Source organism: Sylvia atricapilla, chromosome 4 (genome assembly GCF_009819655.1).
Source record: "Sylvia atricapilla isolate bSylAtr1 chromosome 4, bSylAtr1.pri, whole genome shotgun sequence".
Lineage (NCBI taxonomy): Eukaryota > Metazoa > Chordata > Aves > Passeriformes > Sylviidae > Sylvia > Sylvia atricapilla.
In genome coordinates, this window is record NC_089143.1 from 61,916,102 (window position 1) to 61,931,837 (window position 15,736).

At 41.9% G+C, this 15,736-nt stretch overlaps 1 protein-coding gene across 6 annotated transcripts in view; it reads right to left on the reverse strand.

Annotated features, from left to right (window-relative positions):
- Positions 1–1,117: 1,117 nt before the first annotated feature.
- ARHGAP24 (Rho GTPase activating protein 24) overlaps positions 1,118–15,736 on the reverse strand; it is a 243,181-nt gene continuing 228,562 nt past the window's right edge. For all 6 annotated transcript variants that reach the window (XM_066318112.1, XM_066318111.1, XM_066318115.1 and 3 more), the window contains 5 exons: positions 9,014–9,146; positions 8,178–8,251; positions 7,659–7,780; positions 4,047–5,118; positions 1,118–1,849 (listed from right to left, as the gene is read on the reverse strand). In XM_066318112.1, coding sequence (XP_066174209.1) covers positions 1,606–1,849; positions 4,047–5,118; positions 7,659–7,780; positions 8,178–8,251; positions 9,014–9,146 — 1,645 coding nt within the window. In that variant the 3' untranslated portion in view covers positions 1,118–1,605. The remainder of the gene's footprint in view (positions 1,850–4,046; positions 5,119–7,658; positions 7,781–8,177; positions 8,252–9,013; positions 9,147–15,736) is intronic.

Sequence of the window (15,736 nt, forward strand, 5' to 3'; positions counted from 1 at the left end):
CATGTAATGCTCTGTACTCCTCTGAAGTTTAAAACCTCATGTTTGCTTCCCAGTGTAATTCCCACACCAAATCAATACTTGTTTAATATCCATACTATAAACAAGAAAGGATTTTGAAGCCACCTTCATCATTCTTTTTCAGCTGGAATTAAAAAATAATTGCAATATATTTAAGAGACACTAGAGGGAAGCCAAGATGTCTCAGCAACCCTTCCTAGTAATACTGCTCGCAGTCCTAATCCCTACGTTAAAACCTAACATCCTTAACATGGTGTAGAAAATACAGGTTATACTTACTGTGTTTAAAAATGCCAAACGAATTTTTAATTTACAGGACGGCTCTGCTGTTTCTTTTCCATTGGCACTCTGCATGCTGTGATGCTCCAGGCTGTTCCCTCTAGGTGCTCCCTTGGTGATGCCGAGAGCCTGGAACTTTCACACTTGTAACACTTGACAGTAATCTCTTGAAGCATTCAGACAGTGTGATAACTTGCTAATATACACTGTAAATACAAGTGCTGAATATGTTGGTGTGTTTTCTTCCTTATTTACTGTTTGCTGCCAGCTGCCCCAGTAACTTTCACTGGGGACATTTTTTTTTTTCTTATTTTTTTGATACCTGCCACACCAACAAGGCTACCAGGATTCCCAGTTAAACCTCCCTGTGTGTCACTTCACCAGCACCACAGAAAGGACCTACCTTCACCCAGAGTGCAGAAGTAAGTCAGATGCAAGTATGCTCTGAACAACTGGTTTATATCTCTACTCTGAACTGCAGTGATCAGGCACAGGGCTTCTTCAGGGTACACCAAAAACTCTGGTCATGTGACTAACTTCTCCTTAAGTCCCTCTTTCCTCTCTCCCAACTTCTTACTCGGCCACCCACGTTTTTTTCCCCAACAAGCAGCTGTTTACACCTTTGTTACTGTCCCCAGTCTAGCCTGACTTCATATCCTTACTTGTTACTTTGCAGTTGGGGTGTCCTGGAACTTTATCCCCTGGCCATCAATTCTGTGAAATCAGTATTGCTTTATTTCGCCCATGGCGTACCTCAGTTTCTCAATCCTGCTGTCTTTGTTTGGAAGTGACGCAAATCAGGGCTAACCATCCACACACGTACCTTAACATATCTGTTTATCTTCACTCCCCAGCAAAAGGGGTAACAAAACAAAAACAAAAAAAACATTTGATATACAAAATAAGCTGATGGTAACACAATGCCAAAAATAGCTTATTATGTTAAGTGCAAGGGAGAAAAGCCTTTATATAAAGCTTGATTGCAACAACATCTCAATTTACCAGTTTAAATACAAGACTTGCATTAAAATATTTCTTCAGATACATCTCTTGCTCTAAGGTGGTTTTTAAATTTATATACACATATCCAGTTGTAACACTTGGCAGTAGTCTCATGAAGCATTCAAAGAGTATAACTTGGTAAGTACACACTGTAGATATGAGTGCTTAATGTATGTATGATTTCTTCCTTCAAGGGTTTGTAACATTTTGTTGAGTACTAGCCTCAGACAGGTGACCAGCCACCTGATACAGTATAATAATACCCCAAGCCCTTCCTCACGTCCCACAGTCTAGGCTTCCACAGCTCTACTGGATCCAGATGGTGTTGCCTCTTTCTGGTCTGCGAGACTCCACTGTCAATTCTCCAAAAGTAGAGAAAAACTGCTCCATTTCCTTCTGCAGCATATCATTCCTCTTCTCTGCATCCTCCTTCGCCCGCTCTGCGTTACGCATTTTGATTTCTACCATTGTGAACTTCTTCCGCTCTTGATCCAGCTCTTCATGCAGGGCCATCATTTCAGTCTCCAGGGTGAGATTTCTCTGCTCCAGGCTGCATGAAGGAAACAAAAGCAGACAGCTCCTGAGCAGCACTCCTCACTCACTAAAGCAGAAACGCACACCACTAACAAACTCATACATGGATTTTCATTTCTAAAGCTTAGACTTAATTTCTGATGGGCATATCTAGAAACCATGGCTTCATCCATGAACTGTTCTCACAGAACAAGCTCTCTGACAGTTTGTTAAAGAAATACCTTTGTCTCTTTGACAGCTCATTTAGAAAATGCCTTTGAACAGCAAAAGGCACAGAAGCAAACAGCTCCATCTAATTCTACAGGAATAGGTTAACTATTCCCTTTGCTTCCCAAAGTGTTGACACCCAGCTGCTGCTAGTTGCAGTAGTGTTCCCTACAAGGTCAAAATAGTGCCCTGAATGCCCGTGTTTCACTGCTAATCTCCTTTCTTCAGCTGACCTGTCTGCTGTATCTATTTGCCAATACAAACCCGCATGTATCTGTAAATATGGGTGTCATGAAGTTCAGTAAAGCGAGGTCCTACACCTGTGTCACGGCAACCCCGGGCACACCTACAGGCTGGGCAGAGAAGAGATTGAGAGCAGCCCTGCTGAGGAGGACTTGGGAGTGATGGTTGATGAAAAACAACATGAGCTGGTGATGTGTGCCCACAGCCCAGACAGCCAATTGTATGCTGGGCTGCATCCAAAGCAGTGTGTTCAGCAGGGTGAGGGAGGGGATTCTGACCCTCTGCTCCACTCCAGTGAGACCCCACCCGGAATACTGTGTCCAGCTCTGGTGCCCCCAGCACAAGGAGGACATGGGACTGTTGGAGCAAGTCCAGAGGAGGACCATGAAGTTGTAAGAGGACTGGAGCACCTCCCCTACAAAGACAGGCTGATAAAGTTTGGGCTGTTCAGCCTGGTGAAGGGAAGGTTGTATGGAGACCTCATTGCAGCCTTCCTTTATCTGAAGGGGGCTGACAGGGAAGCCAGAGGGACCCTTCATCAGGAACTGTAGTGATAGGACAACAGGGAATGGCTTCAGACTGGAAAGAGTAGGTTTAGATGAGACATTTGGAAAATAATTCTTCACTGTGACGGTGTTGAGGCACTGGCACAGCTTGCCCAGAGGCTGTGGATGCCCCATCCCTGGTAGTGTCCAAAGCCAGGCTGGATGGGCCTCTGAGCAATTTGGTCTAGTGGGAGGTGTGCCTGCCCATGGCAGGGGGTTGGAACTGGATGATCTTTAAGGTCCATTCCAGCCCAAACCATCCTGTGATGTTAGTGGCACTAAAGGCAGCCAGCACACGTATTAAACTGTACATGAAGCACTCCACTACACTGCAGACTAGGCTGGAAACAGTGATGCGGGTGGACACTCTGCATCACTCTGTGCTGCACTCTGCCTGGCAGCTGCTGTGGCCAGCAGCTCTCATGTTGTGATCGATGACTTGCAGTGCCAGAGGTAGCAGTGCACAGAGCTGCTGTGTAACAGAGGTGAGAACAGAAAGTCCTGAACAGCTTGACTGAAGAACTTTTATAACAGAGAGCGCATTCAGCTCTGCGCTGCTGAGGGCACTAATTAATGCTAAGCCCAGACTTTGAGGTTATTCACTGATCATTACAACCACTCACCCCAGAAACCTTGCTCTGTGTGAGCAGAGTCTGCACTGTCTGTAGACAAAGACACATCCCTCCCTTGCCCTCTTTGAGGAGGTCTGAGCTTTGAAGGAAAGGCTCAGCAGCTGAGCAACGAGAGGATGATGAGTAGATGTAACTCCCAGATCCTGCACTTGCTGAACAGGAATAAGGACTGCAAAGGAGTCCAGCAATCTCCCCAGTCCCAAAAACAGAATATGCCACAACACTGCTTTTACTGAAAGGTGACACTCAGTAGCCTTTCTCTCAAGAATAGGCACGAACTAATGGAAACACTGTGAGAGCCTACTGATTTTGTTAATTAGCCTTTATACAGACACTCATAAGGTTCTGGCTTTACTTTTGACGCCATCAGTACAGCGTGTCACAACCATGGCAAACAACTGCTCTGAAAAAACGCCTCTGGATCACAATATCACTGATGCAGTGTCAACACTGAAACATAACAAACCCATTGGCAAGCACCTAGTGAGTGACACAGTAGTGACTGCAGCTAGTGCAAGTCACGAGAGAAAAAATTGGGTTAACTCTGCAAAAGACAGTCAGATGATAGAGCGCCGAACCATCTTACCTTTTTATCCTTGTCTCATATTCTAGTTTTTGCTTGGCCATTTCTTGCTTCAAGCTGGACACCAGGCTGTGCAAAGCACTGTGGTTGTTGGTACTGTTGGGTACAAACGTTTCACTGTTATCGCTGCTGCTGGTGGCTCGGCTGCTATGGCCCCCCACACTCCTCCTGTCACTTTTGTTCTCATAGTCACCCGGGTTAGAGAGGTCTTCATGTGGTGGCCCATCCAGCACAGAGTCTTCAAAGTTACCTGCATAAAAGTCCTGCTCAGGGCAGGTGGTGGTGGATGAGCGACAGGAGTTGGAGTGCTCCGGGAGGGATATTTCACACGAGGACGTGGACCAGGTGGCACTGTCCACACTCTGTTTGTCGTCAGAGTTCACCATGGAGAACTGCTGGTGGACGTTGTCGTAGGTGGAAAGCCTGTTGTGCTGGCCTGACTCAGCCACGGACGGCTCCCTCTGCTTGTTGTCCCTCAGCGTGACGTAGCCGTTGGGCACCCATCCCGGGCTCCGGCTGCCCAGGGCGCCGCCGTGCCCGTCGCTGCCCGACACGCCCATGCGCACCGCTCCGTTCTGCACGCTCTGCGTGCCCATCTTGGTCACCGGCCCCTTCAGGGACGACGTCCTCCTGGTCTGCAGGGAGCAGTTGGGTAAGGTCTGGCTCTTCTCCGGGCCCTCCACGGAGCTGCTGAAGGACCCGTTGGTGACTATGCCGCTACCTTTATTAAAAGCAGGATTTTTTTTCACCGTGAGTGGCGGGCTCCTGGTGACATCTGGTTTCTGGATGCTGTTCCTGGGGCTGTTTGTCTTGCTGCCTGGCAGAGCAGTTGGAGACTCGCAGTCCATGTTTCCCCTTTGGGGAGACTCGGGTGTGTCCCAAGAGCAGCGCCTCACTGCTGTCTCCTTGGTGTTGTTGTTCTCTTTGTTCTGTAGCTGCCCTGCAGGGGTTTTCTTTGGAATTTCATTGTTGTTGTTGCACACCTCAGGTCCCATCTGAGGGTCTATATCCTTGGGAAACAGCTCTTCATGTTTGCTAATCATCACTGACATGAGCTGCTGGACTACTACTGTACCTGAAAGGGGACACCAAGCACGTGGTTGTGAATGGCCTGTTTTATTTTAAGCATAAATATATTTTATCTACCAGGTTCCGCAAATATTTAGCAAACATTCAGCTTATACAAACATTGACACAATGCATCCATCTGTGTAACACCCTGAATGTTTAACAAGGCTGAAGTGCCTCTTGGCTATGGGGCCACATCAGCATTATCTCTTTCTACCATCAGACCAAGCCAGCAAGGCCTCACAGACCCCTAAAAACAACGGGAACATCTGCAAAGAAGCTGTTACTGTGACAGTAACTGCATCCCAGGAAGACCACAGGAGATAATGAGCAGGACATGGTAACATCATTCTAAATGATGGCTTTCCACTCAATGTGGCAAACATTTTAAATCCAAAGTCTCATTCTGGCACAGCACTTGTGTCTGGTAGTTTACCAGCAAATGGGCAGGCAAGGGATTTGCACTGCTGGAACAGACAATTTAGTCTTCTGAAGCAAAACAGTGCAGTAATGAGACAGAATTAATTTAATGTGAATGCATTTAACCACTCCTTGGTGAGCCTATATGCAGCCAGAGAACTACGCCACGTTATAGCACACTATGGAAGTAATGCAGGACCACAGCTTGCTGCTTCCTGTAATAGATGGCCACCTTTCCTCTAAAAGAACAGCCCCTTGGTGCGCATACCACTTGACTCCACTCTAATTTACACACTAGCATTTAGAACTGGACTTGGCAGGATAAAGATGTGCAACTCTATTTTGCTAAGCACACCATCATTAAGGTTTATTAAGAATATTTTGGGAACAAGGTCATGGCAGTTATAACAACTACCTCATTTTTAAACTGTTAAAAAGCTTTCAGAGGCATGCTGTGCTCTTCTAATCAATAAATGCCCACTGTGCAGAATCATTTCACATCAACTCCTTCTCTAGATTTTATATCCCACCCTTTTAAAATACAAGTACCAAGAGTCAATTCAACGTGGGTACCCAACATCTTTTTTAGGTGTTCTCACTTGTTTGTGTGCTGAGGCAAAATGATACTTTAGAACTAGGCAGTAGGAAAACTCACTTAGCTAATCCCCTGGCACACTTAGCTGCATTCCTTCTGAGAATGTTACCTGTTGTGTGCAGAACATTACTACAAACATTGCTTTGTCCTCAGGCAACTTTTATGACTGCATTTGACACGAAAAAATTTCCCCATGGCTGGAATTCTGAAAGAAATCTCTGCTGAATCAAACAAAACCAACTCCTCATCCCCATCATACAGATTATGGCTCCCCTTAGCTGCATGCTTTATTTTGAATGATTGTGCAAGAAAAGCACTCTGTATCTTCCAAAAGGCAAAGAGAAATGACAAAGGGTGGCTACGAGCACAAATCAATGTGTAGTCTTTATTCAAAGCCCCTACACATTCAAATATGTGTAGCCCAATGGCAAATCAGCACTGTCTTATGTCAAATCTTACAGTTATGCTTGAAAGAGGTCATAAATCCATTTAATCAAACCCATTTCTCATTAGTTAAAAAACTGTACGTGTTTTCCTGCAGAGAATCTAGTATCCACCCCATTTCCTGCAACAAGCACCATCATTTTAATTCTAGGTCTGTTAATAAGCAGGCTGGAGAGTTGCTCAGACAGTATTCACAGACTTCATACATGATTTGGAAATGCCAAATCACATCAACAGAGTCATTGTCATAAGAATTAAAAAAGAAGAAGGTGAAAAAGTAAGGCTTCAGAAAAACAAGTGAATGAACAAAGTATAGAGGGAATTGTATCTGGGAAGAGAAAAAGCATCATCATCACAGGAAAAGAATAATTCTACACACTATCAAATAAACTATGACAACTGCATTTTGAGTTTTCAGTGCACAGTCTGTGTACAGCCCTAATTTTCAAGAAAAATGAGTAAATCTTACACATTAAACAGAACATATTTGATGGCAGAAAAGGCATTGTGTACTCCAAGCACAGTTAAAGTCACAAAGACTAAGACTAGAAGGAAGTCCTAGGAGGACACTGTCACGTCCATATTTTTGTCTTAATCATAGAAAAATGCTACAGCTGAACATGGCTGTAAATGAGAGAATGCAGCTGGTAAATTGATTCCTGTTGTTCAGGAAGGCATGTAATATACAACTGCCTCCTGGGGGTTCTACACGGGTCACTGCAGTGTGAACCTGAGCTTTTCCTTGTCCTCAAGAACCACAGGTGAAATATTAACTGCACTCCAACTGCATGTGCCGAGTAAGAAAGGACATGCCATGCCTGCAGAAGTTTTGAGAGAGAAGGTCCATGTTTAGTGAAGCTAAAGGCAGAACAATCTCCTGCAAAGTCTGTTTGAAACGCTGCACTTTTCAGCACCTATCATAATAACTTGCAAGATTTAATCCAAATTTTCATTCAGGTTGAGAATTTCTGTCCCTATATAACAGATCTATGGAACTGACTAAACATACTGCATGGAGTGGTATGTGCTGGTAATAAACCTAAAGACATTTCTTCTTTTCTCTTACAAGTTTTGTACAGTAAGCTCACCCTCCATGATAGTCAGAGGATCTTCCACTTTGGGGCGCAGTATGTTGGGGCCAAAAACTGTAGCCAGGTTTTGCACACTCATTTTGTTTACACCTGAATACGACTGGACTTCATCAAGGAATCTGTGGGGAAGAAAGAGGTCCTTAGGGAACATGTAAGGCAGAAAAAGGAAGTCAAATAACGTGATTGTTCCTTAACATACTTTAACTACTGCATTCCAAATGCAAAGCCAATAACTGCAGTTAGAAATGGGAAAAACAAGGTCCTTTCAAGAGAATGGAATATATTCACTTCTACTTTCTTGCACTCCTTGCCTGCTTATGAAAGAGAAGTCACAATCTTGATAGAGCAAATTACTAATTAGTCATGCAGTAAACTTGCTGTTTTAGTACCTTCACTTGAGCTCTCCAGTCCTCCAAGTGTGAGTAATGTTTTTCCTTCAGGGCACAAAGACAGACAGGTCTGTCTGTCAGCTCACACTTATAAATACCATTGTGATATTCTTGCAAGAGCACTTACCTACAGATGTATTTCAGCAGATTGTAATTGACTGCTGGCAGGCTCTTCACTTGCTTCACCAGTTCTTTCAGGCCCTTTAAGAGGTTTAAGGAAAAATAAAGAGTGACCAGGCACAGCTTTTAATATTTTATCAGAGATTTAAAAAAAATGTTAGCAATTCCAATTACAAGACAACAGACACACCACTGAAACTGCAGCATTAAATACAGGTTATAATCAGGAACAGCTTGTAGAACCCATTTTGGATTAGGCTAAAATGGATTAGCTCTGGAAAAAAAAAAAAAAGAAAATAAATATCTTGGTTTCATCATGTCTTTTTTTTTTTTTTTTTCATTCATTCTTTATTTTTTTTGACCAGCAGCTTCATTCCTCCTGCTGATAACACGGCTAAGCCTTCCAGGAACAGTTCTGGTTTGAACTAGCTGGCATTTCCTACAAGAAACTACTTGGTTATTTCACCCAGTTCTGGTCCATACTAAATTCCAACTAATGAACGACTTCTGATTTAACAGCAAGAGTTGAACAGCAACCATCAAGACCCTTCCTTTTATAGTTCAGAGTCTGGTCCATGAAAATATAAGTCTCTTCCAGGCAAAATGGAAGCTATTGACTACAATGATGTTTACTTGAACCAGATTCAGTGACAAGCAATAAATACAGCTAAGGTTATGCTACACACCTTTATTTGAATTCCCAAGGACCCAGGTGGCAACAATTTTCATACAAAACCTGTTTCAATTAATAGATGCTCATTTAAATTAGGACTACCATCAGCTTTTCTCCTCCTGAAAACTGGTACAGCCTTTTATTTCACCTTACTCGAGTTAGCAACTCACCGTTTCTTCCTCCTTGCTGAGCATTTTGGCACAGGAAAGAAAATCTTCGTATTTTGCATATGGTACAACTGGTTCTGGGAGTTCCCTTAGGTACAGCTTGAGCAGCGAAGCCACGGTGTGCACATCTGTGTTGCTGTTGGGGTGGAATACAAGAAGACATTAATGTGAATCAGGATGATATGTCAGACTGACAAGCTAAAACCTGCCACTCTTCCACTGTCACCCCATGTTTTACTCATCAGCAATATATAAATTCACAAACCCTACCTGTAATCTGGCTTTTGTTGGGTTTTTTTGTCCTATAAAGAACTCAGGATACCCACAGGCAAACGTCTGTCAATGCCAGTGATTTATTACCATAAATAATTACATGTAAGGCCCTGTTTGCAGAGACAGGTACGGAGAAGATAGATCCTGCCTCTTGTTCACAAGCATCTCCCTTCAGACAGGCAAAATCCATCTTAAATGACACTCTTCATTTTCACCTGAGCTAGGAACATGGCACTTACACACTGGGAATTTTTCTCCTATTAGAAGTGGCCCCAGCTCCCAAAACAGTGTGTCCCAATTCCATTTTATCACCACGTCCTCTGTTACCAGTATCCAGGAAGCAGGTTTTAAAGGAAACCATATATACCACAGGTATTTAGTTGAAGTCTACCTACTGGAATTACAGCTCTTTCCCTGACATGCATCTTTTTCCTATGGGCTCCCACGAAATGACTACTGTGCCTTTTATCTGCACTCTCACACTGAAAACCTGGATATACTTTACACTCAGAACCACAAATCCCTGAGAAATGAGTTTTAGATCTATCCTGTACCAACTAAGCTGAGGCACCAAACAGAAAATGTCTGAATGCTTGCAGAACAGGTAACATCACAGGGCCAAGAGTCAAAGAATTGATAGGACATGTGTGTCCCATAACTGCATCTGCAGGAATTTGAGGGGGTTTTGGATACAGCTTGTAGGAGCCACAGCTGTTTATCAGGCACACCAAAAGTAACACAGAGACAAGGATCCCAGTTCAGACAATGGAATAGTACTTGCTCTAATCGTTCTGTGGTGTGTAAAGTTACACTCTGTTAACTTAGGAGTACTTATCTGAAAATAAGTAAGTAGAAATTAGATGTAAGTCACAAGTTAGCGGGAAGAAATCTCTCTTGCATTATGTCTGGCTCCATCCCTGGGTTTAGCTACTCAACCATTTATTCAAATCCTTGCTGGAATGTTCTACATGCCTTCCCTGGTTCAGATAAAGAATTGTACTGCAAGCTGATATCTTTACCTCTGATTTCTGAAAAATCACGGAAGGGGGCACAAAATTATGCTCATTTCATTAATAACAAACAGAAAATGTACACACATGCCTACAATGTGCATTATTATGTACTTTCTTTTTTTTTGAAGACTTCACACATGGAGTATTTTTTTAAACTCACAGCGTCTCAAAGGGACCCATTGGTATTTGACACACTTAGGCTTTGCTAGAGGTATGTTAATCATTATTTTGGAATAATCTGTTAAAACAGTAATGGCTTTTACTAAGTTAAATCTTAACAGGAATGGTGGGAACAGCCTTAGAGTAATGTGGTATGGTATGTAAGAAGAAAAGAGATGATAAGGCACTGTACATGTTGAAATGTTCACCACCACTCAACTCCTCAAAATGAATGCAAGGAAAACATTTCTAAGTCCAAAATGTATAACTCCCAGCCCAATTTCCAAAAAAGTGTTTTCTGGAGAAACTCTGTAACACACTAGTGCAAATCCACATTTCTAAAGAAAGTTTAAATTCTACTCTCTTGATTGCAACCCTCTGTTGAAGAGTGGTTTGAATTCAAAACAGTGTTTACCCACCCCCACACTTTTTGGATATATATATATATATGACAAATGTGATACATATCACAAATGTGGGGAACTACTAACATGAAACTAGGTATGATTGTGTTCTTTTATGAGATTTCATATACTAGCTCAGATTTGGCCCCTAACCCTTCTGTTCCATCTATTCTTAATTCAGCACTGATTGTCTTTCTGAAGATTTTATTACTACTGCTTTTTTAATTTAAACAAGGAAACTCCTCGCACCTTGCTGAAGGGCTTAACCACATCTTTACAGAGCCTAGTTGCATAAAACTGGAGAAGTCTTTCCAAAAGGCAAGAATTAAGCAGTTAAGTGAAATTACTGAAGAACAATTAAAACTGCCACCCAGGTCTCTCAGTAAGGGGATTACACAGTAACATCCTCTCTTCTTGTACTGCCAGGATCATGCTTCACGTAATATGCAAGAATAATTTTACACCAGTCCTTGCTGTGGAATACTCGATCCTAGAGGGCACAACAGCTGAAGGATAAAAAGGCTGAAGAAAGGGAGAGGAGCCTTGAAAACTAATGCAATTTATAAACTTTCTTTTTTCAGTGTGAAATACTGTTAGATTATAATTGCAAGAGGTAAGCTGAGTGCCAAAAATTGGGGGCCCACCACGGAAAAACTGAGAGAGAAATGGGAAGGGCAGGGTGCTGAGGATAAAGGAAACTAGGAAAGTGTTGCTCTCAAATTAACTTCTGGAAGCACATGCTGTATTTACAAGTATACAGAGAGGTTTTTATAAAATGGGATTAGAAACCCAGGTCTCAACCAGCAGAGACACATATACAGTATTTCAAACTAATTTTTCAATATTATTATTATTTTCTAAGGCAATACCAGAGACTGCCACGAGATGGTGGAGTCGCAAAGTAAGATTTTGGAACGTTTATTTTCTTCCCTTAGCTGTACTGGACCACTTCTTAAGATTTAATCTATCTACCCATACAGAAATTACCATACAGATTTGGGCAGCATAAACAAAATAAATACAATCTGTATACACAGACATACAGCTTGCCAAGCTCTTTAAGAACTGGATTTTTAAATTCTTCTTTATCAACATTTAGAAAAAAGCTAGTAACTTTCTTCTTTGAATGCAACCGCGGGTATAAAAATGTTGATATTTTTATAAACAACATAACTAAAAGACTCAGAATCTGAGACTTGTTTCGACATTGCAACGTAGTATTATTTTTTTCCACCTTTTGCTTTAAATTACAAGGGAAATTTTAAAATGGCAGACTCCAGTCCTAATGCATCTGTATTTTGGGTGTTTTAGTCCACAAATACCACTAAGCACTTTTCAGCCACAGCTGTAAGTTTCAAAGTGCTGAGCCAGAGGACTGGTAGCATTTATTTCCCTTTTTAGTCTACAGTGTTCTATCCAGAGTCTAAGTCAAACAATAGCACTTACATTTCTGCCTTGAGGATAATTGATGTAGTTTTAAAAACACGGATCTTTGCAGGCCTATGGAGTCCTTTTCCTCATTGACTTTTTTCAGTTACAACAGATCAGTTTAAGACAGGGCAGAATTTCCCCCTCGAGCTCTGTCCTTGCCTGCATTCCAGAATCATTACAGCTAGAAAAATTTAATGATTATACCTATCTTCATATTTCTTTTGCTATCTGACTGTGTAATATCAAAGTGTTTCATGATTACATGTTCCTAATTAACATGATTAGAAGTATTCATTAATTTTTATTAAAATACAGTATGTCAATTCTGGCAGAAAATCCTCTGTTATCTAAATCAGAACAACTCTAATTAACCAAGGCAGACTTTCTCCAAGTGCACAATTATGAGCTTGAAATGGGAATGACAAAGCACAAAGTGGGGAATTGAATGCAACATAAAACGCATCAGCAGGCTGAAAAACAGCTATTTTGGTGTGCTGTGGTGGGAGGCCTGAGAAAGATGATTTATCTCACCGAAATATTAATCCTGCAACTCATGGTGGCATTTCCAAGGGAGCATCCCTCTGCTCCAGCACAGTTCATGCACAGGCATGACAAATGCAAATGTGTCCCAGCCTCTCCTTAGTCATCAGACTGCCCATATTCAAAGGCCCATTCATCTGAACTTTGTCATTAATATCTCCCGTGGCGTTGCCGTTTTGACAGCACTTTCCTTTGTGATACCACAGACACCGTGGAAGTGGCTGTCAGACCGATTACACTCCCTGGAGTTTTTCACTCTCTCTACCACAAACAATATCCCTGAAGCCCAGCAGGTCACCAGAAATCCAGGCATAACCCTGGCACTCAGAGCAGCAGACAGCGTGCTCGCAGAGCTGGAGTCAGCGCTTCGGAGCACAAAGCCAACAAGCCCCTCATAAACTCCCCGAGAGGAAGCATTAACAAGGCAAGGTCACATTACAAAAAGATTAATGCCGTGCCAAAAATAGCTCTAGATCATGATGGCACATAAACAGTTTGCATGAAGAACAAACAGTAGGGAACAACAAGCTGTGAGGCTGTAATTCAATTTAGAAGTCCTGGTAATAAAACAAAGGAGAACATTACAGTTTGTGTACCAGTCGGACTGATTTTGGGAGACAGGCTTTGGTCCAGAAATTCAAAGGTCAGGTTAACTTCATGTGCTATGTGATTTTTCTTCCCCTATGTGGGTATCTTCAAAGCATTACTCCATTTAATTTTCCTACATAATGCAGAGATCCAGCACAAGCAGTCCTGTGCCTCATTTAAGCACCAGATTAAATTCTGCTGGCAACTTGTGAAGCATATATGAAAGCATTTACCACTCTGGCTCTAGGATAAGTTAACAACTGATCTCTATTCTTGTTTTTTGGTTTAGACAGAGAAATAAACCAAACCTCTCCTGCTCCTCTGTCCTTGTGCTCACCATTTTTACAAAGCATGCTACCTTCCACAGTCCACAAGGAATAGTGAAAATTGGCAGATCATTTCCAAGTTAGATATCAACTGCAGTAATTTTAATAGCAGCCAACTTATGCAGGTTTATAAAGTCTTTAAAAACAGCAATGAAGACAATAATTTTAGGACAAGGGAAAAGACAAACTCTATAGAGAAGGATGTTAAAAATTACTTCCAAAAATACAGATCCTTAAAGAAAGAGACACAAGTGCTTTTAGGGAAGGTGGGCAGAGGTCTAAGAAACAGATGAGTTCCCTCTAGGAAAAAGATCTACCAGCTCCACTGAATACACTGGTAATTACTTTCTCTTGATAGATTCTTCAGAAAAACTGTTAAACTTCTCCAAGACTTTTCAGGGATTGCAAGCATACGTAAAAATGGAAACCCACAACACATACACTACCTGCTCTTGTGCACTGGAAGAGAAAGCCACAAATTTTGCAATGCAGATAAGAATGCTTGAAAAAATCACCCCCTCAGATCTTGCACATAGTAAAAAAATGTCACCCTTTCTTAAAGGAGACCATGGCTGTCTAAGAAATCATTTGTCTCTAGCAAATAGAATACGTAGCTGCCTTTTCCTCTTTTGTTTTAATCAGAGCTGACAAATCAACCATTTCTGAAACTGAAAATCATGCAAAGTAACTACAAATGTTCATTCGCTGCCAATAACTAAAAACACTCTGAGGACACCAAACCAAACTAAAAACACAACAGGACACCAATTAAACTGATTTAATGACCCTGGCATCACACTAGGTTTGTCTCCTAATGTGTATTTAATTGCTAGATTAGGTCTTTAAGTCATGCCATATGCAGAGGTTATTTCTGTTAGCTGGTTAGAATAAGGGCTAGAATTGGAAAGGACATGGAAGTGGGTCCAGAGGCACAGCTGATGAGAAGATTGAGAGGATCAGGGAAGAGAGAGTCTGGAACTGGCAGGAACAAACAGGAATTTTCACAGGCCTAAGGCCATTTGTGTTTGGCAGGAATAAGCTTTCGAGTAAAGACTTCATTTCACAGAAAAATGTGGAGTTTTGGGGATTACTGCACTTTGCCAGTAGGAAGGCACATAAAGCCCCTTCTTTGTGGGAAACTATCTGCCTCTAAACATACTCCTATGTACGGGCTTAGATCTGGAAAAGAAAGAATAATTTTTCCAGCCAGTGTTTTCTACTTGCCATCCGCACAGTGCCAGTGCAGACTGCAGCCCCACTGAGACACGTCTCGTTTCCTGCATCCACCAAAATTTTAAAGCATTCTTTGCCTCTGGAGGAGAAAAAGAATTGGGCATGTGCTCCTTCTCACCTCAATCTCATCATTGTCTCATTTTGCTTCAACAGGCCCAGTGATTAAATGCACAGGAACACAGCAGTTTTACATTCTGGATTATTTGGCTCCAGTGAATATGTTACCATTTGCCAGCTATCAGATACGGCCACTTAGCTAACTTTTCCTCAGCTGATTGCAAAGGTGACCAGAGCAGTAACATTTTGTCCTATAAGACACTGCACTCTTTCTTAGGGGAATACAAATTCAAGCCACACACAGCAATCACATTAATTTTTTTACTAATATTTGTTTCAGTGACATTTCAAATACTTCTTCTCCCTGAGCAATCTTATCTCACATGTCATCTGGTAGTAATTGTGATGAACAGCAGATGGAAAGAGGCAATATAAAAAGAGAAATCCAGTTTTGTACCCCTCCTAGGTAAAAATTGGAGAACAAATCCTTGTGCAATTTTCCTTACGCAGTGCCATATTCTCTGTGCTCATTTCACAAAACAAATGGTCATAATTCACTTTGTGTCACTACAAATGTATGATTTGTAAAGGAGATGAGGGACTTTAGAAGTAAAATATAAGCCACACAAGAAGAAAGAAGCCAATACCCCAAGGACAAACGAAATGGATTCCCTGGAGGGGGCAATTTTACACAGAGGTGGA